At 50.3% G+C, this 24,828-nt stretch overlaps 3 protein-coding genes across 5 annotated transcripts in view; 1 reads left to right on the top strand and 2 right to left on the bottom strand.

Annotated features, from left to right (window-relative positions):
* The window catches only part of EIF5A (eukaryotic translation initiation factor 5A), a 153,650-nt gene that overhangs the window by 59,120 nt on the left and 69,702 nt on the right, over nucleotides 1-24,828 (bottom strand). Inside the window, exon 1 of one of the 3 annotated variants that reach the window (XM_049766218.1) lies at nucleotides 8,710-8,719. The exons of the other annotated variants lie outside the window; for them this stretch is intronic. The gene's annotated coding sequence lies outside the window, so the exon portion shown is untranslated. Of the gene's footprint in view, nucleotides 1-8,709; nucleotides 8,720-24,828 lie in introns of those variants that run through there. 3 annotated transcript variants of the gene reach the window in all.
* On the top strand, nucleotides 17,564-19,363 carry CLDN7 (claudin 7). The gene is made up of 4 exons (XM_049766217.1): nucleotides 17,564-17,786; nucleotides 18,776-18,940; nucleotides 19,029-19,113; nucleotides 19,201-19,363. The coding sequence occupies exons 1-4, from the start codon at nucleotides 17,564-17,566 to the stop codon at nucleotides 19,361-19,363; spliced, it is 636 nt and encodes a 211-aa protein (XP_049622174.1).
* ELP5 (elongator acetyltransferase complex subunit 5) overlaps nucleotides 20,093-24,828 on the bottom strand; it is a 21,782-nt gene continuing 17,046 nt past the window's right edge. The window contains exons 7-10 of the mRNA XM_049766126.1: nucleotides 23,768-23,952; nucleotides 21,399-21,491; nucleotides 21,210-21,310; nucleotides 20,093-20,407 (exon numbers count right to left, since the gene is read on the bottom strand). Of these exons, the coding sequence (XP_049622083.1) occupies nucleotides 20,293-20,407; nucleotides 21,210-21,310; nucleotides 21,399-21,491; nucleotides 23,768-23,952 (494 nt within the window). The 3' untranslated portion in view covers nucleotides 20,093-20,292. The remainder of the gene's footprint in view (nucleotides 20,408-21,209; nucleotides 21,311-21,398; nucleotides 21,492-23,767; nucleotides 23,953-24,828) is intronic.

Consider the following 24,828-nt stretch of genomic DNA (forward strand, 5'->3'; position numbering starts at 1 on the left):
TCTAGGGATCAGATGTGGTCCAAATGGGGGAAAAAATCCTATTTAATCTTTGTTTGCTAAAGAGTTCTTTTTGGTTTTTGGTTTTTGGATCACACCCAGCAGCGCTCATGGGTTACTCTTGGCTCTGTAATGCGAAATAGCTCCTGGCAGGCATGGGGAACCATATAGGATGCCGGGATTCCAACCACAGTCCATCCTGGATCTGTTGCATGCAAGCAAATGCCCTTCCTCTGTGTATCTCTCTGGCCTCTAAAAAGTTCTTTTTTTGTTTTGTTTGTGGGTCACACCCAACAGCACTCAGTGGTTATTCCTGGCTCTACGCTCAGAAATAGCTCCTGGCAGGCTCAGAGGACCATATGGGATGCTGGGATTCGAACCACCATCCTTCTGCGTCTAAGGCAAATGCCTTACCGCTGTGTTATCTCTCCAGCCCCTAAACACAGAATCTTAATCAAATTTAGAAGATGAGCTAAAGATAAAATAAATAAAAAAGAAAAAAGAAGAAGATGATGAGCTCTAACCCTTCAAAAAATTTTTTTGTCACACCCAGTGACCCAGGGGTTACTCCTGGCTCAGTGCTCAGGAGTAAATTTCTCCTGCAGGCACAGAAGACCCTATGGGATGCTGGGATTTGAACCACCGCCCTGATCCTGCTTGCGAGGCAAATGCTCTACGGCTGTGCTATCTCTCCAGCCTCCTCAAATTATTTCTTTAGTCCGCTAAGTATTCTTTTGTTTTTTGGATTACACCCAGTTGTATTCAAGGCTTACTTCAGTAATCATTCCTGGTGGGGTTCAGAGGGCCATATGGGGTACCAGGGATGGGACCTGGGTTAGGTATGGGCAAAGCAAGCACCTTATCTGCTGTATAGTACCTTACTTCTGACTTGGCATTTAGGGATACATCACTCCTGGAAGTTTACGGGACTATGTGTGGTGCCAGGGATCAAACCAGGGTTAGCTGCAAGATAAGGCAAGTGCTTATCTCTAAGTGTTTCCTTCCTTTTCTTTCTTTCTTTTTTTTTTTTTTTTTCCGGTTTTGGGACCGTACCTGGTGGTGTCAGGATCTATTCTTGGTTCTTTGCTCAGGGATCACTCCTGGTGATGCTGAGGGACCATGCATGGTGCCAATGATTGACCCTATGTTAACTATTGACAAGATGTATTATCTCTTGGACCCTATCTTTTTCTTTATCTTTTCTTATTATTTCTATCATTTGTACTACACTCAGAGGTGCTGGAGTTTACACCCAGCTCAGTGCTTGGGGGACTATTTATTGCAGTCCTCTCATATGCTTCCATTGCATGTGCCCAGTCCATTTAGCTCTCTCCAACCCTCATTGTGTGTGTGTGTGTGTGTGTGTGTGTGTGTGTGTGTGTGACCAGATTGCTCTGGTCCCTGTATTTGTCTTTAAATAAACATTATGATTTGGGGCCGGGAAGGTGGCGCTGGAGATAAGGTGTCTGCCTTGTAAGCGCTACCAAGGAACGGACCGCGGTTCGATCCCCCGGCGTCCCATATGGTCCCCCCAAGCCAGGGGCGATTTCTGAGCACATAGCCAGGAGTAACCCCTGAGCGTCAAACGGGTGTGGCCCAAAAACCAAAAAAAAAAAAAAACAAAAAACATTATGATTTGGTTAAGCAATATTTTGTTAAGAATTTTTATATCTGGGCCAGAGAGATAGCACAGCAGTAGGATGTTTGCCTTGCATGCAGCCAACCCTGGACAGACCCTGGTTTGAATTCTGGCATCTCATATGGTCCCCTGTGCATGCCAGGAGCGACTTCTGAGCGCAGAACCAGGAGTAACCCCTTAGCAATGCTGGGTGTGGCCCCAAAACAAAACAAAACAAAAAGAATTTTTATATCTATATGTATGATATAGGTTTATAATGCTTAGATTATTCTTTTTTTTAGGGGGGTCACGCCCATCAGTACTCAGGGGTTACTCCTGGCTCTAAGCTCAGAAATCACTCCTGGCAGGCTCGGTGGACCATGTGGGATGCCAGGATGCAAACCACTGTTCTTCTGCATGCAAGGCAAATGACCTACCTCCATGCTATCTCTCTGACCCCTACTGAGATTATTCTAAATTGGTTTTAGAGGCAAGATTACTATGACCTGGGGCCGGAGCGGTGGCACAAGTGGTAGGGCATTTGTCTTGCACGCGCTGACCTACGATGGACTGTGGTTCAATCCCCTGGCATCCCATATGGTCCCTCAAGCAAGGAGCGATTTCTGAGCGCCATAGCGGGAGTAACCCCTGAACATCATTGGGTGTGGCCCCAAAACAAAAACAAAACAAAAAGATTATATAACCTCATAAAATAATTGAGTTATTTTTCATTTCTTCTTCTTCAGATATGTCCCCTCCCCCCAATACAGTTAAGACTAAACCAGAGGGGCCAGAGAGATAGCACAGCAGTAGGGTTTGCCTTGCATACAGCCAATCTAGGATGGACAATGGTTCGAATCCCGGCATCCCATATATGGTCCCCCATGCCTGCCAGGAGCGATTTCTGAGCGCAGAGCCAGGAGTAACCCTGAGCGCAGCCAGGTGTGACTCAAAAACCAAGGGAAAAAGAAAAAAGGCTATACCAGAGATTATTGGATCCAGTCATCTCTCTCTCTCCTCTCTCTCCTTTTCTCTCTCTCCCTCTCTCTCTCCTCTCTCTCTCCTTTCTCTTTTCCTCTTTCTCTCCTCTCTCTCCCTCTCTCTCCTCTCTCCTCTCTCCCTCTTTCTCCTCTCTCTCCTCTCTTTCTCCTTTCTCTCTCCCTCCTCTCTCCTCTCCTCTCCTCTCCCCGCCGCCCTCTCTCTCTCTCTCTCTCTCTCTCTCTCTCTCTCTCTCTCTCTCCACCCCCTTTCTCTCTCTCTCTCCTTTTTTTTTCTCTTTTGGGGTGGGGCTATATCCAGCAGCGCTCAGGGGTTATTCCTGGCTCTGCTCTCAGGAATCACTTCTGGCAGACTCAGGGGACCATATGAGATGCTGGAGATTTAACCCAGGTCCGTGCTGGGTAGGCAGCATGCAAGGCAAACACTCTACAGCTGTGCTATCACTTTGGCCCCTCATTTGTCTTTTTTTTTTTTGGGGGGGGGGGTCACACCCAGCAATGCTCAAGGGTTCTTCCTGGCCCTACGCTCAGAAATCGCTCCTGGCAGGCTCGGGTGGGGGGGCATATGGGATGCCTGGATTCGAACCACTGTCCTTCTGCATGCAAGGTAAATGCTACCTTCATGCTATCTCTCCAGCCCCTATATCCTTTTTTTTTTTTTTTCGGTTGTTGTTGTTGTTTTGTTTTTAAGTCACACACAGAGGGATTCAGGAGTTATTTCTGACACTGAGCTCAGGAGTCACTCCTGGCAGGCTTGGGGGACCATATGGGATGCTGAGGATTGAACCCAGGTTGGTCACATAAAAGACAAGTGTCTTACCTACTATATTTTCTCTATAGCCCTCTCTGTGTCTTGATCTGAACAGCAAATTAATGATCAATGAACTGTGTAATTGTTTTTTTTTTTTTTTTTTCGGTTTTGAGCCACACCCGACAGTGCTCAGGGGTTACTCCTGGCTGTCTGCTCAGAAATAACTCCTGGCACGCACGGGGGACCCTATGGGACACCGGGATTCGAACCAACCACCTTTGGTCCTGGATCGGCTGCTTGCAAGGCAAATGCCGCTGTGCTATCTTTCCGGGCCCTGTGTAATTGTTTTTATTATATCATATTAAAATAATACTGAAAACTTATGAAGTTTTTGTATCAGGGTTTTTGTTTTATTTTTTTCTGAATATATTTCCCATAGAAACAAAGTTTTGTTGTTTTTGGATCACACCTGATTGTGCTCAGGGATTACTCCTGGCTCTGTGCTTGGAAATCTCCCCTAGCAGGCTCCAGGGACTTTATGGGATGCCAGGATCGAACCCAGGTCCATCCCGGGCCAGCCACATGCAAGGCAAAAGCCCTACTGCTGTGCTATCACTCCGGCCCTGGTCACATTCCCTTATCAGGTTACTTACCTCATGATATCAGCGATTATCCTATGATTATTATGCTGTAGTGTAGAATTTTTCATCTGACTCAGTCGTACAATCAGACTTGATCTTTTAAACTGTCAAATAATAACCTCTGGACTCGATCCCTTTCAGCCTCTTCTCTGGGCATTTTTTGCTGTTGTTGTTGTGAGTGTCATAGCCAGCAGTGCTCCGAGTTTCCTCCTAGCTTTGTACTTAGGAATATACTCCTGGTAGGTTCCAGGGAACCACAGAGGATGCTGGGACTCAAACCCAGCTGGCTGCATGCACAGCAAATGCCCTATCTGCTGTACTGTTGCCACAACCCCTTGCAGACCATTTCTGTATGAGGACTTGTTCACACCTGGCTGTCTAGGAGAATGTGCCTGCCTGCAGCCCTCTGTGAGTTCACGGTGACTTCAAAAAACTCACCAAATGGGCCCGGAGATAGCACTGCTGCGTTTGCCTTGCAAGCAGCCGATCCAGGACCAAAGGTGGTTGGTTCGAACCCCAGTGTCCCATAGGGTCCCCCGTGCCTGCCAGGAGCTATTTTTGAGCAGACAGCCAGGAGTAACCCCTGAGCACCGCCGGGTGTGGCCCAAAAACCAAAAAAAAAAAATTTCTTGGGAGGGGCTGGAGAGATAGCAGGGAGGCAGGGCATTTGCCTTGCATGTAAAAGCACAGTGATTTGAATCCCGGCATCCCATATGGTCCCCTGTGCCTGTCAGGAGCTATTTCTGAGCAGACAAACAAAAAAACCCTCACCAAATAATGCCATCACTCTAAGTCTAAACGATATTTTGTCTATCCTTTAGAGTTCTCTGTTCTCTTGAAGATCGTGTCTGGAAGATTAGCTCCTGCAGTCTAATTGATGTCACTAGGGTCTTCAGCCTGGTCATTTACCCAACTGTCACTCAATAGTTTAGTTTACACTCATCCTCTTTATTTCGTATCGACATTGTTGTTGACTTCAAAATCCATTAGGAAGACTTTGAGGATAGAGCTCAAAAGGCTGAACAAGGGGGCCTGGAGAGATAGCACAGCCGCGTTTGCCTTGCAACCCCTGAGCAATGCCTGGTGTGGCCCAAAAACCAAAAAAAAAAAAAAAAAAAAAGGCAGAACATATGCCTTGCATGTGTAAGGGCCTAATTTTGATTCCTAATTTTACATGGTACTTCTGACTCTCACCACCAGCACCTCTAGGTGTAGCCTTGGTGGTTCCTAAGCACCAATGGGTCATGTGTTACTGGGGTTAACTCTGAGGCCCCCAACCTCTACTGTATGTGACCCTTATAAGATAATAAGGGGCTGGAGAGATAGCATGGAGGTAGGCCGTTTGCCTTGCATGCAGAAGGATGGTGGTTCGAATCCTGGCATCCCATATGGTCCCTTGTGCCTGCCAGGGGCGATTTCTGAGCGTAGAGCCAGGAGGAACCCCTGAGCGCTGCCAGGTGTGACCCAAAAACCAAAAAAAAAGAAAACGGGTCAGAGTGGTCGCAAAAGTGGTAGGGCGTTTGTCTTGCATGCGCTAACCTAGGTCAGACAGCGAATGGTTCAAACCCCCAGCGTCCCATATGGTCCCCCAAGTCAGGAGCGATTTCTGAGCGCATAGCCAGGAGTAACCCCTGAGCATCACTGGGTGTGGCCAAAAAAACAAACCAAACCAGAACAAAACAAAAATGACCCACAAAAATCCGTCCATCTGGGGCCTGAGCAATAGCACAGTGAAAAGGCTGTTTGCCTTGCATGCGGCTGACCAGGGTTCAATCTTAGACTTCCCATAAGGTCCCCTGAACCTGCCAGGAGTAATCCTTGAGTGCTGCCGGGTATGGCCCAAAATCAAACCAAAATCAAAAATCCCTTCATCTAATCGACCTTATTTTATGGCCTAGTGAGTTGGGTTGGATCACAAATTCCATGCTTACTACTGAGCCTAAGTGCAGGGTTCACTCTTGGCAGTGCTTGGGGACTGTCTGTGTACCAGGTATTTAAAACAAATCAGTCATGTGCGAGGCAAATGCCTTAACAATGTACTATCTGGGCCTAGATTATCTTTTTTATTTTGTTTTGTTTTTGCTTTTGTTTTTGGGCCACACCCGGCGTTGCTCAGGGGTTACTTCTGGCTGTCTGCTCAGAAATAGCTCCTGGGGGGCCGGGTAGGTGGCGCTGGAGGTAAGGTGTCTGCCTTGCAAGCGATAGCCAAGGAAGGACCGCGGTTCGATCCCCCGGCGTCCCATATGGTCCCCCCAAGCCAGGGGCGATTTCTGAGCACATAGCCAGGAGTAACCCCTGAGCGTCAAACGGGTGTGGCCCAAAAACCAAAAAAAAAAAAAAAAAAAAAAAAAAGAAATAGCTCCTGGCAGGCACGGGGGACCATATGGGACACCGGGATTCCAACCAACCACCTTTGGTCCTGGATTGGCTGCTTGCAAGGCAAACACCGCTGTGCTATCTCTCTGGGCCCCCTAAATTATCTTTTTATTGTTCTTTTCCAACCTATTCTCAGGTTACACTAGGCTTTGTCATCTCCAATAGCAACCTCCTCCAATTTATTTATTTCAGACCTCCCCCTTCTGCTTAGCCATACATTTCACTTGCCTGTCTTTTACTTAGAGAGGTCACCAAATCACTGATGCCACCAGCATTCACTATTTACTTTTGCCATACCCAGTGATGTGCAGAGCTTACTGCACATGATGGGCTTGGGGGACCATCTGGCATGCCAAATATTAAACCTAGGTCAGTTGCATTCAAGATGGCTATACTATCTGGCCCATAAAACAATTATATGTTTTTCTTTCTACTCAAATGTTATCATTCTCATGCAAATACTCTAAAATCCATTTTAGCTCTGGTTTTGGGCCTCACCCTGCATTGAATAGAAGCTACTCTGAGTCCTGGGCTCAAGGTTTGTTCCTGGCAGTGCTTAGGGGAACTTTTGTACTGGATTTGCATGCCTCCTTATGCAAATCATATCTCAGTCCTTTAAACTTTCTCTCTGTTTATTTCTCTCACCCTCCCATCCCTTCTGTTGCCCAATAGTGTCCATACCCAGTAGTGTTTAGGTGGTGATTGTGTTCCATCTGGATCATACTCAGTGGTGCAGGGGATCAAACTCAGGGTCCTACACATGCCAGGGATGTGCTCTGCCATCTTTTCTTCCACATACAAGGCAAGTGCCCTACCTGCTGTGCTATCTCTCCAGCCCCCAAAGGCTCTATTAGATTTTTCTGGAGACATTTCCCCCCCCCCTTTCCTTTTTTTGGGGTTGGGGGGAGGGAATCACACCCAGTGGTGCTTATAGCTTATTCCTGGTTCTTTGCTAGGGAACACACATGATAGTGCTTTGGGGGACCATATGTGACTCAGGGGAAGAGTGCAGTGCATGCAAAGAGAGCTATCCCTCTCATCACTCTGTACATATTTTTATTTGTTCTGTGGTCATAAACGGAAGCTCACTCCTGGTGGTGCCTGGGATGCAGAGAATCAAATCCTGGTAGGTTCTGTGCAAGGCAAGCACCTGACCTGCGATACTTCCTCTCTGGTCCCTGAAGACATCTTTTTTTTTTACACACTAGATTCAGGGGAGGGTTCTACAGGCTTCTAAAACAATAGAAGTCAAGATGCTACTCAATATTCTATATTGAACAGGATTGTCACCTACAAAGAACGTAAATGTCAATAGTGCTGAGGCTGAAAGATCTTTTTTCTTTGTTTATTTTTGGGCCACACACTTGATGCTCAAGGGTTACTCCTGGCTCTGTGCTCAGAAACCACTTCTGGGCCCGGAGGGATAGTACAGCGGCGTTTGCCTTGCAAGCAGGACCAAAGGTGGTTGGTTCGAATCCTGGTGTCCCATAGGGTCCCCCGTGCCTGCCAGGAGCTATTTCTGAGCAGACAGCCAGGAGTAACCCCTGAGCAATGCCAGGTGTGGCCCAAAAACCAAAAACCAAAAAAAAAAAAAAAAAAAAAAGAAACCACTCCTGACAGACTCAGGGGACCATAGGAGATGCCAGGGATCACACCTGGGTTGGCTGTGCTATCTCTCCTGCCCAAGACTGAAAGATCTTGCTTTAAACTCCATGAGGCAGAGAGATAGCACAGGGGTTAAAGTGCTTGACTTTCACAGTCACCCTCTTCACCACCAGTAGTGATCCCTGACACAGAGGAGGGTTAAACCTGGCGCACAGCGACGTGTGGCCCAAACTCCAACCCCACCTCCAAATTCATACTCCAAGTTTCAAAGGGACAGTCAACACACAGTCTTTGCTTTGGCAGTTTCGACTAACTACTAAACAGTCATTTCTTCAGAATGGGTCTCCCTGACTTCCTCTAAATTGGACCCACCCTCATCACCTTGCCTGATTTTATTGCTGACAAAACAGACATCACTTTATGTCTTTATAGCCTGTTTCTTCCCTTTTAGAGTTATAAGTTACATGGCCACAATGTCTTCATTTGTCATTTCAGCTATAGCCCAGTGTCAGACATGGTTCCTTGTATAATATATAGACACTCAGAAAAAAATGAGTGGAACCAGTAAATGGAAAAAGTTTATTTTTATTTTTATTAGTTTTTTGGTTTTACCTAGCAGTGCTCAGGGGTTACTCCTGGCTCTGCGCTCAGAAGTCATTCCTGGTAGGCTTGGGGGACCATTTGGAATACTGAGATCAAACCAGGTCTGTTCTGGTTTTGCCACACGCAAGGCAATTGCCCTAACATTGTGCTATCGCTCCCTGGCCCGAAAACAATTTATTTTTTATCGATTCATTGATTGATCAAATATTTATTGATGATAAAACCTAGACTCATTTCTACCCTCTTGGAACTTATACTAATAAAGAGAGATTAACATTGAAGAAATAATCACACAAAGTACATAAGTTAAAGCTATCCACATGTTTTGAAAGAAAATTACAGGGGTTAAGGAGATAGCCCAAAAGGTAGAACACACACCTCGCACGTGTAATGCTCTGAATTCAATCCCCTCCAAAACTCCTCTTGGTGTGGTTCTAGGGACTCTCAGTACCACCAAGTATGGTCCCTGTGATCCCAAGTACAGTTGGATTGGGACGTGGGTTACGAACCCCAGAACGCCACTGGTCTTCACCTTTTTGGCTGGAGTTAGGCTTAGATTTACTGGAGTGGCCCCAGGTACCCCAGCATTGCTGGGTGTGATTCTTAAGTTAAAAAATGCCAATTATTGGGGCCGGAGAGATAGCATGGAGGCAAGGCATTTGCCTTGCATGCAGAAGGATGGTGGTTCGAATCCCGATATCCCATATGGTTCCCCGAGCCTGCCACAAGCGATTTCTGAGTGTAGAGCCAGGAGGAACCTGAGCGCTGCCAGTTGTGACCCCAAAACAAAACAACACAAAACAAAAACATGCCAATTATTGGAGCTGGAACAATAGCACATTGGGGAGGGCATTTGTCTGGCGTGTGGTTGATCCAGGTTCAGTCCCAGAGCCCACCAGCAGTGATTCCTGAGTGCAGAGCCAAGAGTGGCCCGAGTGCCTCGGTGTGGCCAACGGAAAAAAAGGAAAGGCAACTGAGAAGGTGATCTGACTCAGTCTGGGGTGGGGACTCAGGCCAGCTGGAGAGATCCTAGAGCTGATAGCACAGGATGAGTCAGTTAAGAGGGCAGAGGGAAGTGAGTGTGGTCGTTGGAGAGCATTCAAGCACAGAGAACTGTGTGCACTTCTGGTGAGAAAGAACACAGGACTGTGCTTGTTTGTTTTGGGACCTCACCTGGTGGTGTTCAGGGTTTCCTCTGACTCTGCCCAGAAATTATTCCTGGAATTGAACCCAGGTCTACCAATCAGCATGTGCAAGGCAAACACCCTACCCCCTATATTATCGCTCTGGCCCCCACGAGGACATTTTTGCCAGAGAGAAGGCCCCTGTGGGTGCCATGCTGAGAGGTAGGATAAGCCTTGGGAGAGCATTGATTTTCAAATGTGGTGGAGAAACAAGAAATAAGTAATGTCTCTAGAAGATTTTAAGATTGTGAAGTGAGAATGAACAGATCTAAGTTTATTTTTTATTTTTTAAAAAGAAAAAGGTAGGGGCTGGAGCAATAGCACAGCAGGTGTGGTTCCTATATTAAAAAATGTTGGGGCCAAGCGATAACACAGCAGTAGGGCGATTGCCTTGCACGCGGGCCAATCTGGAACGGCCTCGAGTTCAATCCCATATTGTCCCCTGATTATGCCAGGAGCGATTTCTGAGCATAGAGCCAGGAGTAACTTCTGAGAGCCACTGGGTGTGGGCCCCCCAAAAGCTGATTATTATTATGAAAAATAGCACAGCAGGGAGGGCATGTATCTTGCACACAGCCAACCCAGGTTTGATCCCTGACATTCCATATGGTCCCCCAAGCCTCCCAGGAGTAATTTCTGAACAAAGAAACAGGAGTAAGTCCTGTGTGCTGCCGGCTGTGTCCCCAAAAACAAACAGACAAACAAAATAAAGAAAAAAAGAAGAGGTAAATTCAGAAACAAGGGGGGAAGCAAGAGAGCATTTTGAAAGCAGTTGCAGTGTCCAGGCTTGCTCTGGTCATGGTCACAGGAAATCTGGAGAGCCGTTGGTGATAATGTGCATTGGGAGTAGGAGTCCTGACCCCTCTCACAGTTAAAAATATGCATGTAGGGGACCGGAGAGATAGCATGGAGGTAGGGCGTTTGCCTTGCATGCAGAAGGATGGTGGTTCGAATCCCAGCATCCCATATGATCCCCAAGCCTGCCAGGAGCGATTTCTGTGCATAGAGCGAGGAGTAACCCCTGAGCGCCGCCGCCGGGTGTGACCCTCCCCCCCCAAAAAATAAAAAATGCTCGTAGGTGGGCTGGAGAGATAGCACAGCAGTAGGGCATTTGCCTTGCACACAGATGACCCAGGATGGACAGTGATTCAAATTCCAGCATCCTATATGGTCCCCGAGCCTACCAGGAGTGAGCTCTGAGTGCAGAGCTAGGAGTAATCCCTGAGCACAGCCAGTTGTGACAAAAAAAGGGGGGGCATGGAGAGGCTATAGTGAGAGTAGAGTGGGTAGAGCATCAGCTGTGTACTTGGCGGACTCAGCATCCCATTTGGCTCCTGTGCACAGCCAGCAGTTGAGTGCAGGGTTACCCCACCCACCCCCAGATTTGATGAAGTGGCCCTCAAACAGAAACAAATACAAAATATGCATGTAGCATTTTTTCAGATGATCATTCCCCTTTGGTGTTTGAGGGGCTCATGGCTCTCTTGATGTTCGATTCCAGGTCCAGTGGTGCAAGGGATGAAACCCAAGATTCCACGTGCTCGATCACTTAACGGGTCTCCTTAGAGCCTGCATAAACCATTTTGACATTATTGGTTTTTTTTAGTGAAGCAGTATAGTTTTCTTTAAATAAATTTACTTAGATAAATGTGAAGGGAGAGAAAGGAGGATACTTGCTTTGTGGCCACACTGGCATTCCACAGTCAGGAATCATTCCTAGTGGAACTTGGGGGACCATATGGGGTGGCAGAGACTGAACCTGCGTCGGCTGTATGCCGGGCAAATGCCATTCTTACTGTACTATCCCTTGGGCCAGGGAAAGATAAGTTTTCTTTTCTATCACTCCTGGCAGGCTCAGGGGCCAATGGGATTCCGGAATAGAACCTGGGTTGGCTACATACAAGGCAAATGCCCTACCCACTATGCTATAACTCTGGCCCTGGAAAGATACTACTACTACTACTACTACTACTACTACTACTACTACTACTACTACTACTACTACTTCTTCTCCTTCTCCTTTTTCTTCTCCTTCTCCTTCTCCTTCTTCTTCTTCCTTCTTCTTTCTTCTTCTCTTCTTTTCTTCTTTCTTCTTCTTTCTTCCTCCTCCTCCTCCTCCTCCTCCTCCTCCTCCTCCTCCTTCTTCTTCTTCTTTTTTGGTTTTTGGGCCACACCCGGCGGTGCTCAGGGGATACTCCTGGCTGTCTGCTCAGAAATAGCTCCTGGCAGGCACGGGGGACCATATGGGACACCGGGATTCGAACCAACCACCTTTGGTCCTGGATCGGCTGCTTGCAAGGCAAACGCCACTGTGCTATCTCTCCGGGCTCCTCCTCCTCCTCCTCCTCCTCCTCCTCCTCCTCTTCTTCTTCTTCTTCTTCTTCTTTTCTTCTTCTTCTTTTCTTCTTCTTCTTCTTCTTCTTCTTCTTCTTCTTCTTTCTTCTTCTTCCTCCTCCTCCTCCTCCTCCTCCTCCTCCTCCTCCTCTTCTTCCTCCTTCTTTCTTCCTTCTTCTTCTTCTTCTTCTTCTTCTTCTTCTTCTTCTTCTTCTTCTTCTTCTTCTTCTTCTTCTTCTTCTTCTCTTCTCTCTTCTTTCTTCTTCTTCTTTCTTCTTCTTCTTCGTTGTTTTGGGCCACATTCGGTGACATTCAGGGGTTCCTCCTGGCTATGCACTGAGAAATTGTCCCTGCCTTGGGGGACCATATGGGATGCCGGCGGATCAAACCGTGGTCTGTCCTAGGTTAGGGCGTCCAAGGCAAATGCCCTACCACCTTCACCACGGCTCCAGCCCCTATGGTACTACTCCGAGTGCTCAGGGCTATTTAAGGGGCACAGGTCACTGCTGGAGGTGCTTGAGGCAGCAGTTGTACTAGGTATGTAGCCAGAGCTTCACACTTGCAAGGCAAATTCTCTACATGAAGCCATATTTCTTTTCATGCATACAACTTTTTTTGAGGGGCACACTTGGCAGTGCTTAGGCATTACTACTGGCTCTGTGCTCAGAAATAGTTCCTGGCAGGCTCAGAGGACTATATGGGATGCTCGGGATCAAACCTGGGTCTGTCAGAGTCGGCCATGAACAAGGCAAACATCACTGTGCTATCTTTCCACACCCCCAACTTCTTTTTCTTTTTTTTTTTTTGTAAAGTAAAAATAGGCTTTAATCAAAGGTACTGACCAAGGGGAAGGAGAGATAAGAAAGGGAGAGAAGGGGCTGGAGAGATAGCACAGCGGTATTTGCCTTACAAGCAGCCGATCCAGGACCAAAGGTGGTTGGTTCGAATCCCGGCATCCCATAGGGTCCCCCGTGCCTGCCTGGAGTGATTTCTGAGCAGAGAGCCGGAGTAACCCCAGAGCGCCGCTGGGTGTGACCCAAAAACCTTAAAAAAAAAAAAAAAAAAAGAAAGGAAGGAAGAGAGTATTGAGCTTGTGCTCAAGACAGTGTGAGCTTCTCCAAAGGCACAGAGAGCCCTGGTGTACAACCTGGCAGGAAAGTGCTAGAAAAATTTTACATCTCAAGAGGGGAGATGTGGGTGAGTGATATGTGGTACCTGTGAGATGCACTTAACTTAAATTTAAAGAACTGTGATTTATAGAGCTATTGATAGTTGAGTTTTAGGTATATAATTTATTTTTATTTATTTTTTGGTTTCTGGGTCACACCCGGCCACGCTCAGGGGTTACTCCTGGCTCCACACTGAGAAATTGTTCCTGGCAAGCACGGGGGATCCTATGGGATGCCAGGATTCAAAACACCATCTATCCTGGATCGGCTGCATGCAAAGTAAACACAGTATCATGTGCTATCTCTCCAGCCCCATAGGCATATAATATTGTAATATTCCCAGTGGCATCAAATGTCCCATCACCACTGCTCTCAGACTCCTTCATCCCTGCCTCCCCTGCCCGCCACTGTGACGGGCACATTACAAAATTTAGTGTCTGCAGCTTCGATCTCATGTTTTCAGTGTTGCTGAGTCTGTGCTTTGGATTTATAGCTATGTCACTCCCCTACATCACCAGTATAACTGAAGCCCCAACCTCAAATTCCTTCACTACTTCCCTTTCTCACCTTCTTCTTTCCACTTTGATTTCTTCCCTTCTCTGTCTTTCTCCCTAAGTTCTGTGTTCTAGTTAACCTTCTTTTGCTATATTACATTTCCTCATCCAAATATTCTATATACCACAGATAAGTGAGATCATTCTGTGTCAGTCTTTCTTCTTCTGGCTATCATTCAACATGGTATCTTTCAGTTCCAACCAGGTCGCAGCAAATCATGCATATAACTTTTGACTACCCTTCCCTAACTACTAATAGCCTAATTTTGAGCAGAAGTCTTGGGGGGGGGGGTTGGTGTTTGTTTTTTGGGTCATAAACTCAGCTGTGCTCAAGGCTTACTTCCTGATTCTGTATTTGAGGGTCACTCTTGGTGCTCCTGAAGGGATGCTGGAGATTGAACCCAGGTTGGCCATGTGCAAGGCCAGTACCTTACCTGCTGTGCTATCTCTCTGATCCCCAATTAATATATATTTTGTGTATGTATTCTGTATAGTAAGCCACAAAATAATGATTAAGGAAGTTGTGGGGTGTTAGGGATATAGTTTAGTTGTAGATCTCATGCTTCACATGAATGAGGACCTGAATATTATCTTCAATACTCAGACTATATTAGGAAGAGGGGTAGGGAGATGGCTCAAAGTACATGCCTGGTGAGCAGGAGTTTCAGTTTCAATCCTCAGCACAACATGATCCAGCACCACCAAGAGCAGGCTCTGAGCACAGAGCTAAGAGGAAACCTGAGTAACATCAAATGTTGCGCGCGCGCACACACACACACACACAGGAAGAGGAAATAACATGTATAGTATTGTACTTACGAAAAACCATTACTACATAGGTGGATCCACATAGTTCAAATTGATGTTGTTCAAGGGTCAATTGTATTCAAGTAGTGAGAAGCATAGGCTGTTAGAGTTGAAAATTACACAAAGGGAACCAGAGGTCTAAGATTGAGAGAGAGAGAGAGACAGAGACAGAGACAGAGAGAGAAAGAGAGAGAGAGAGAGAGAGAGAGAGAGAGAGAGAGAGAGAGAGAGAGAGAGAGAGAGAGAGAGGAGAAATATGTGAGAAAGAAGAGAGAGGTGAGAGAGTTGGTGTTAAAATGATTGCATTGCTTCAGATGAAGCCAAATCTGATTGATCCCTGGCACAATATATGGTCTCCAGAGCATTGCCCTGTAAGGAGAGATCCTCAGCACAGAGCTGGGAGGAGTCCCCAAGCACTAGGTGGCCCAATAACCAGAAAAGAAAAGAAAAAATCTCAACAATTTAGGTGCCAGGGAGTAGTCCTCCTTCACCCAGGCACCATCAGGTGTGGCCCCAAAACAAAACAAAAGGTGTTTACATTTGAGTTAGTGGGGACAGACAATGTGCTCCAGAAAAGAAAATACAGTGGAATGATTAACTAGTGATGTTGGGCTCTAAGGGGGAGAGAAATTACAGCGGTAGGTTCAAGGAGAGAGGGATTGTAACAGGAAAAAGCAGAAAAGGCAGGTTGGGGAGGTGATAAAAGATGAGATGAGAGGCCAGAGAATATGTGCAGTGGGTAGGGCACTTGTCTTGCATGTGGCATTCCATATGATCCTCCAAACACTCTAGGCGTAATTTCTGAGAACAAAGCCAGGAGTGACCCCTGAGCACTGCCAGATGTGGTCAAACCAACAAAAAGATGAGAAGAGAGAGGCAGAGTACAGTGGGGAGGTAGTGCAGTGGATAAGGCACTTGTCTGGTGTGCAGCCCACCAGCGTTTGGTCCCAAGGACGACGTAAATTCCCCTGTGCCCTTTAAGGACTGATCTCTGAGTTCAGAGCCAGCATCAGTCCTGAGCACTGGGGTCACGGAAAATGATGAAATGAAGATCCAGAGAGATAGTAGAGGGGTTAAGGCACTCTTTGCACATACCAACTCTGGTCCAATCCTGGCATCTCTCTCTGTCTCTGCCTGCCTGCCTGCCTCTCTCTCTCTCGTTTTTGGGCCATACCCTGTGCTCGGGTTACTCCTGGCTCTGCACTCAGAAATCACTCCTGGCAGCCTCAGGGGAACAGATGGGATGCCAGGCTTTGAACCTGGGTTTGTCTTAGGTCAGCAGCATGCAAGGCAAACACCCTGCCACTGTGCGGTCGACCCCACCAGGCCTCTGCTTCTCTAATGGGCTCAGGCAGAGCAAATCTCCCCAGTCACCCGAGCAAAGCCTCCGATGGGGCGAGGCTCCAGCACTAGGAGGAATCCTGACATCTCATAGGGTCCCCGAGGACCGTCATGGGTAACTCCCAAACGCAGAGCCAGGAATAATATCTGAACACCAAGAGTGTGGCACCCAACTTACCAACCCCTCAAAAGAAAAAAAGATGAGAGGAGACAGGCATGGGCCCCAGGAGGGATGTTTGGACTCAACGGGCGTCCAGAGGAAGAGTGGTTCAACAGCTAGGGACGACGAGGAGAGGGGCGTGTGTGGAGTCCTGATGCCCGATTAAAGGCCACGGAAGAACAGGTGCTCAGCGGGGCTGGACTGTGAGAATATGGAAGAGGTTCTCGGCGGGCAGATGCAGCTGGGAACGAATGGGAGGAAGGTGTCAAGGTGTGCGGGGCCTCGGGGAGAGGCGTGGAGGGCTTGGTTTGGCGACACCCAGAGCTGGCGAGGCCAAGGTTTGCCCGTCGCCTGAGCTCTGGAGCTGGGGGACCGTCGAGGCCAGAGGGAGGGCGGGTCGCCGTGGTGGAGGTGCAGCGGGAGGACAGGAGCAGGGGCCAAGCAGGTGCCCGTGACGAGCGCACCTCTCCACGCCCGGAGCGCAGAGTGCGTGGGCTGCCAGCGGCGGGGCAGGGTGGCATTTGCAGCGGAGACGCCCGGAGGGCGGCTGAAGCGAGGGACGGTGCGGCCGGGGCCAGGCCCCCAGGAGGCCGCGAGGGGGAGAGGCCGAGCAGAGGGCGCAGGCGAGAGCGACGGGGACGCAGAGGAGCCGAGCTGGAAGCGAGTCCCTTGGCAGGGGAGGAAGGGGTGGCCCCGGAGGGCGGACCCCAAGCCCACCTGAGGCGCTGCGGAGGCCGGTGCGGGAGGCGCGGGGACGCGGGCCGAGGGCCGACGGGCTGAGCCGCGACGCAAGTGGCCGGAGCTCGCCCTCGGGGCGTGACCCGCCCGGAGCTCACCTGGGCGGGCGGGGTGGGGGCAGCGCTTCCGGCGCAGGTGGCTGTCCTTCGTGACGTCAGGCCACCCGGACCCCGGGGTCCCGCCCCGGCCCCGACGTCCTACTTAAGCGCAGCGGAGCCGCACCTGCCCCGCACCTGCCCCGCACCTGCCCTCTCGCCCGCCCGCCCGCCTCGGGTTCGCGCCTGGGACCCGCGACCTCGCCGGGGACACCCGGGCTGCACCCGGCAGCCTCGCCTCCGAGGCGCCTCCCGCCTCCGGGCCGCCTTTGTGGCAAGGCCGACCTCCCGTGGAACCTGTTCCTCCCGGTGCCGAGGCCTCGCCCGCCGGAGGGGCCGTTTATCCCGCTCGAGTGGCCACCCGTGGAGAGCTGCACCGCAGTTGCCGGGCTTGCCGAGCTCTCCTGCCTCCTTGGGCCCCGAGAGCCTCGTCCTTCTGGGGTGACCCAGGCCGGTGGGGTGGCCTGTCGCCGCGGGGCCGCCCGCCTGCTTGCCGTCCTTTGTCTTGTCTCAGCCTTTTTTTCTTTTTTCTTTGTTTTAGCAATTTTGCTCTAGTTTTGCTTTTGGATCTTCCTCCTCAAGGGGACCCGGCATGGCCAACTCGGGCCTGCAGCTGCTCGGCTTCTCCATGGCCCTGCTGGGCTGGGTGGGCCTGCTGGCCTGCACCGCCATCCCGCAGTGGCAGATGAGCTCCTTCGCGGGCGACAACATCATCACGTCGCAGGCCATGTACAAGGGGCTGTGGATGGAGTGTGCCATCCAGAGCACGGGCGTGATGAACTGCAAGATCTACGACTCGGTGCTGGCCCTGCCCGGTGAGTGAGGGAGGCCCGACGGGGCGCACTGGACTGGACTGGACTGGACTGGACTGGACTGGACGGGGCGGGGGCGGGCGGGCCAGGCCGCTCCAGGTTGCTGGGGAGCGGGAAGAGAGAAAGGAAGAGGGCCAACAGTCGGGCCGGGCCCCACGCACAGTCGGAATCTTGGGGAGGCACGTGGGTCTGCACCCCGGTCTGGCCAGGACCCCCCTTTCGGCCCCAGGCAGGACTCCCCGTTCGGCTCCTGATCAGGGCCCCCGCATTCGACCCCTGGCCAGGACCCCCGCATTCGACTCCTCGCCAGGACTCCCCACTTGGCTTCTGGTCAGAACCCCCGCATTCGACCCCTGGCTAGGACCCCCCTTTCGGCCCCAGGCAGGACTCCCCATTCGGCTCCTGGTCAGGACCCCCGCATTCGACCCCTGGCCAGGTACTCCCATTGGCCTGAGAGGAGAGAGAACCGAGGCCTGGTGGGGTCGACCCTGCCCCTCCGTCCAGGCCAGGGCGGAGGCCTCTATCGGCCGCTGGCCGTCTGGTCGGCCTCGTCAGGGCCTTGGCCCGCGGCCTCTAATCTTATCGGCCGACTAGCCGAACCACAAACCCCGCGGCCTCGATAGTGGATCGCAGGCGGCCGGCAGGCTGGCACGAGAACCGCCGCCGGCCCCAGGGGTCGTCCAGCTGCTCTGCCTTTTTGCACCGCTCCCTGCCCCTGCCCCTTCCTTCCCAGCCCGGCCAGTTTCACCGAAACCCCCGCCTGCCTGGGGCGAGTCCGGGAGTCGAGAGAGCGGGAAGGAAAGGGAAGGAAGGCCTCCTGGTGGCGGAGGGAGGGACTCAGCCCCGGGCTGTGGGGTGTGGGTGTGTGAGCTGGTCAGAGGCAGATCCAGCAAGGCCTGGCTCCTGGGGGGAAGAGGCCGGAACCCAGGACTGGAACCCCCCAAGGGACCCCATTTTGCACGCCTGACCCTGGCTTTTCCACTTCCCTGCAGCGGCCTTGCAGGCCACTCGGGCCCTCATGGTGGTGTCCTTGGTGCTGGGCTTCCTGGCCATGATCGTGGCCACCATGGGCATGAAGTGTACAAACTGCGCAGGAGACGACAAAGTGAAGAAGGCCCGCATTGCCATGGTCGGGGGCATCATTTTCATCGTGGCAGGTGAGCCCCAAAGTTCAAGGTGGGCCCGCAGGACTGGGGCAGACCGGGTGCCTGGGTTGGCCTCTCACAATCTCCCTTCTTTCCCCAGGTCTTGCTGCCTTGACAGCTTGCTCCTGGAGTGGCAACCAGATCGTTAGGGACTTTTACAACCCAATGGTCCCCATGAACGTCAAGTAAGTGTGGGGTCCTCCCAGAGGAATAGGTCCTGGCAGGGAAAGAGGCGGGCCAGCCTTTCTGACGCCAGCTCCTTCTCTCCACAGGTTCGAGTTTGGCCCTGCCATCTTCATTGGCTGGGCAGGGTCTGCCCTGGTCCTCCTGGGCGGGGCCCTGCTTTCTTGCTCCTGCCCGGGGAGTGAGAGCAAAGCCGGGTACCGCGGACCACGCTCCTACCCCAAGCCCAACTCTGCCAAGGAATACGTATGAGCAGGTCTTGGCCCGGCAGCCTGTGGGTGCCATCACCTGAAAGAACTTGGGGCGAGGTCAGCTTGTGGGCAAGGTGTGGAGCAGAAACCTCCCAATCACTCCAGGCCCACAAGCCATGTAGTCTCTCGGGAGGTCTGGTGTGAGCCATGGGAGAGGGGAGGGGTGCTTTTTTGTACAGTACTAAAGTGTCTTGGAAAAAATTTTTTGATGGGGCACACCCAATTGGTGCTCAGGAATCAGTCCTTGTGGGGGCTTGGGGGGGCATATAGGGTGCCAGGGACGGAACCCGTCCGCCTCATGCAAGGCCTCCAGTTTTGGAAATTCTTTATCCCCTTTTAGAATGTCTTCTTTCTACTGATCTAAATCCTTGCAGGGGGCCTGAAATCTTAAGCCTGCTGCATGTACTCAGTTAAATAAATTTATTGAGCACCAAACAAGGTCACCCCATCACTCATTGTTATTCAGAACCAATACTCAGACTTGAAAAAGTTTCAGCACTTCCTTTTTTTATCGTCTCCCCCAGTCTCTTTAAGGGCCATGCCCAGTTGTACCCATGACTTCCTCCTGGCAGAGCTTGAGGAACTATCTGTGGTGCTGGAAATGGGAACCCTGGGCAGGCTACAGCAAAGCGAGCACCTGACCACCCATCCCCTCGTCTCCATCACCAGCTCTTGCTTACATAGCTACCAAAGAGTACCATGTCCAATAAAAAAGACAGTTTATTAGGCTGGTGTGTGTTTCCGTATATGTGTACAGACAGACATAAAGATAACGCGTTCTTTTCACGGTCTGGATGCTGCTTGGGTCACAGGGCAGGCAGCCACAGGGAAGAAAGGTGGGGCAAGGACAGGGAGGAAAGGCCAGGCGTTGCAGGGGTTAGTTTATGGGTCCAAGGTCTTCCTTCCATTGAATTACAGTCGAGAGGCCGGTCAAACATCCAGGTCATCATCTGGGTCTTCTTGGTCCAGATCATCGTAAGCATCTGGCTCATAAAAAATGTGGCTGGTGGCCTGACCTGGCCCAGGGTGCAGTAAGGCCTGCTGTCTGAGAGATAGGGGAGAATCGGTGTAGCTGAAGGTGAGTATTAAAGGTCATGTCAGACACCCTCTTCTCAGTGAGTGCTTTTCTGTCTTGTGTCCATGTATCTTTAATCCAAGTACCTTTCCCTGAGCTCTCTCACTTGGCACTGAAGCATCAACTGGTAATGGAAGATCCATTTTGTGTGTATGTGTGTGTGTGTGGGGGTGTTAGGGCTACATTTGGCAGTGCTCAGGGGTTACTCCAGGCATTACTTCTGGTGGTGCTTGGAGGACCTTAAGGAATGCCGGGGATGGAACCTGGGTCAGCAAATACCCTCCCCGCTGTACTATCTGGCCCTGGAAGATACTTTTATACTGTCTGCTAATTATGTTGTTATATATAACAATGCCATAAATTCTAGAAGCTCGAGGGCAAGCGTTCTGCTGTAGTGGTCTTCTTTCACCCACCCACACAACCAACAGAATATATTTATCTATTAGGTGGTTCTTGTTACGTGCATCTGACTTCTACTGGCTAGAGCCAGAACCCATTTCTGGGTCTGGTATGGTTCAGTTTCGGTCCCGACTGCTCTGGAGATGACTAGGAGATGAATTCGGACCTACTTCTCTAATGGAGAAAGGGCTATAAAAGGCACTAGTCACTGGTAGAACATGGGAAGGTAGATAACCACTCTCCACACTACTCTTGGAGATGGACTTCAGCCCCTATACAGTGTGACAAGTTAATCAATGACCTGCTGGAGCCCTACCTCTCAGACCCAGGTGCCATGTGTTGAGAGCACTAAGTACCCATGGCCCAGTCTTACTTTTCAGAGCTGAAGTGGAAAGGCAGGACCAGACTGTCTTTGGCTTCTTTCTCTTTCTCAGACAGGTGAAGATTAAAGGTCAGATGAGTCATGGGGTCCACCTGGTGATAAAACGGACACTGCCCATTTGCCCCATCACAAGGATTCTCCATTTCATCCCCTTGATCTGGCTCTGGCACTCTTAGGTACCTGATGTTTGTGAGGATAAAGGGGCTGAGACTCAAGGGAGGGTCCCCTCTGGAGACTCACGGTGAAGTCAGGCAAGATGGAGAACCACTGAGTCTGGGAAGAACAAAGAAGGGTGTTAACAAAGGTTTGCTTAGGCTGGGAGAAATAGCTCAGGAGGTAAGGCTCTTGACTGTACGCAGCCAATACTAGGTCAATCTCTGACACCACACACAGTCTCCCAGGATGACCAGGGGACCCTTCTCAAGCAGGCGGGAAAAGCCTCTGAGCACCTGCAGGAATGAACAGAACCGTGCTCCTCCACCCTCAAGAACTGTTCCATCTTACAGAATTTGGGACCTAACCCCACCAGCCCGTCACCCAGATAACTAGCTTAGCTCTTGCTCCCCACTTAATTTTTTGGGGGCGGCCCACACCTGGTGGTGCTTGGGGGACCATATGACATGCTGAGGATCCAATCTGGTCAGCAGCCATGTGCAAGGCAAATACCACTGCAGTACTATTGCTCCAGCGCTCTAATCTCCACTTTAATTTTATCATTATCTTGGTTTTTGGGCCACACCCCAAAACGCTCAGGGGTTACCTCTGGCTATGCACTCATAAATTGCTCCTGGCTAGGGAGACCACATGGGGTGCCAGGGGATCGAACCACAGTCTATCCTAGGCCAGATGCGTGCAAGGCAAACGTCTTAACGCTGAGCCACCACTCTGGCCCCTAATCTCCACTTTAAGCCCCCTTTCCTCCTTTCCTCCTCTCCATTTTGCCTGGGCTATAACTCAATGGAGAATCACCTGCATGTGTGAGACTCTGTGAGACCCAATCTCTGGCAGTATAAAGCAAAACAGACTTCTTTAGATGGACTTCCTCCCCACACCCACACCCCATCTCCTAGTAACCACTCCTGTTTTCTACTTCCCATTTCCTGAAAAGCAGTAGGTTTCATTTGGTTGAACTCCTAGGATGAGGACGGGAGAGATTAAGTAAAGAGAGTAGGGCCTTGCATGGAATGATTTTTGAACAGAGCAAGAAATAACCCGAGCGCAGCCAGCTGTGGCCCCCCCACCCAAATTCTTAGGACGAATTAGACAATACTGAGTTCAATTTCTGTCTCTCTATATAAATATAAATATAAATATTTAAAAGGAACCCAGGGTCTTACACTTGAGAGACCTGTGGTGCTCTCCCTCTGAGTCATACATACCCTAGCCCCCATGCCACTTACTCTCTGTACTGTTTTTTTGGGGGGAGGGGGCGTGGGTACACACCCGGCACTGCTCAAAAATGACTACTGGCGGGGCCGGAGAGATAGCATGGAGGTAAGACGTTTGCCTTTCATGCAGAAGGTCGGTGGTTCAAATCCCGGCATCCCATATGGTCCCCTGAGCCTGCCAGGAGTGATTTCTGAGCCAGGAGAAACCCCTGAGTGCTATCGGGTGTGACCCAAAAACCAAAAAAAAAAAAAAAAAGAGGCTACTGGCAAGCTTGGGGGACCATATGGGATGCCTCGATCAATCAAGTGCAAGGCAAACACCCTATCCGATGTGCTATCGCTCTGGCCCTCAGGGGGTCATTCTTGGCAGTGCTTGGGGTACCAGATTGGTTGCTGGGAATTGAATCAGCCGTATGCAAGGCAAATGCCTTACCCGCTCCGCTATAGCTCCAGCCCCTCTCTGTAATAAATGAACTTAAGGCATTCAGATATTTCTGCCCAGACTACAAAAATGGGGATAATCAACCCTCACAGGATAATTGTGGGAACTGAATGAGCAAAACAATAAAATGGACAAAGGACAGAGAAGTCCTCAATCACATTGACTATTTTTTGGTTTTTGGGTCACACCCAGCAGTGCTCAGGGGTTACTCCTGGCTCTAGGCTCAGAAATCGCTCCTGGCAGGCTTGGGAGACCATGTGGGATGCTGGGCTTCGAACCACCGTCCTTCTGCATGCAAGGCAAATGCCTTACCTCCATGCTATCTCTCCGGCCCCCACAATAATATTGTCATTGCTTTTTCCATATGAACCCAACCTGGTCACCCCCCTCTTTTTTTTTGTGGTTTTTGGGTCACACTCGGCAGTGCTCAGGGGTTATTCCTGGCTCCAGGCTCAGAAATTGCTCCTGGCAAGCACGGGGGACCATATGGGACACCGGGATTCGAACTGATGACCTCCTGCATGAAAGGCTAACGCCTTACCTCCATGCTATCTCTCCGGCCCCACCCCCCTCTTTTTTATGAATCTCTTTTATTTTTGGGTTTTGGGTCAAACCCCGTGGCGCTCAGGGTTAGCTCAGAAATCGCTCCTGGCAGGCGTAGGGGACCATAGGAAATGCTAGGAATCGACCCGGGTCGGCCGTGCGTCACCCGTTCTGACCTGATGGATTGGGCGATGTCCAGCTTTCTGACACAAGATGTTGGCGGTCAAGGCCTCGCTCATTCTACCGCTCAGAGTCACCTCAGACTGGGCAAGGCTGCTCAAGGCTCCCACAAGACTTGGGCTGTGGAGCTCTTCATGCAGGAGGCCCAAAACTCGGACCTGCTGGACTGAGGAGCGGTCGCCTGAAAAGGGCAAGACGTGGAGAACAAAGAGAGCGTTGATGGGTAGAAGTCTGTCTGCTGTGAAATGCAGAGGAAAGAGGAAAGGAGCGGTCCCTGTTGCCATCACCATCATGCCACGACCCTGACCGACCATGTCTCGGTAGGTCACTGCTTCGAGCATTAGCACAGCAGCAGGGCATCTGCCTTGTACACAGCTGACCCAGACAGAACCTGGGTTTGATTCTCGGACATCCTACAGGGTCCTCCGAGCCTGCCAGGAGCAATTTCTAAGCCCAGAGCCAGGAGTAACCCCTGAGCATCGCCGGGTACGGGTATCTCCCCAAGAAAAATCCTTATTAAATCATTGTGAGATAGTTAAGACAGTTGTTGATAGTGAGCTTCAGTAATACAATGTTCCAACACCCATCCCATCACCAGTGTTCATTTCCAGCCACCAATTTCCCCCGTTCCTGTCCCCACTCATGTTTTCCTCTTAGGCACATGGCTTGCAATACTTCCAATATGCTTTTTTTCCAGAGGCTTTTACTGGTTTGGTATTCAGAAGTAAGTCTCAGACCTCTTGCTAGCAATGCATGCACTTACTCCAGCCCTTTACTCCCTGGCCCTAAGACATTTTATTTCAATGTCCACTGACTTCAGTCATCAAGAATGCCTCATGGCCCTCATTAGAGAATTAAGACATTTACCAGCTGTCTAATTATTTTGGGGGTTTGGGGTTGGGCTCTGTTACTGGCTTTGTGCTGAGAGTGACCTGTGGTGTGTTTAGGGATCATACGTGATACTTGGCCTGCCTGCTTTTCTTTCGTTAGGTATTTACAGATGGACAGACACTGAATTTAACTCTATGTTGTTTTTTGAGTCACACCCAGTGATGCA

This window comes from Suncus etruscus, chromosome 20, assembly GCF_024139225.1.
Source record: "Suncus etruscus isolate mSunEtr1 chromosome 20, mSunEtr1.pri.cur, whole genome shotgun sequence".
In the NCBI taxonomy this organism is placed as follows: Eukaryota; Metazoa; Chordata; class Mammalia; order Eulipotyphla; family Soricidae; genus Suncus; species Suncus etruscus.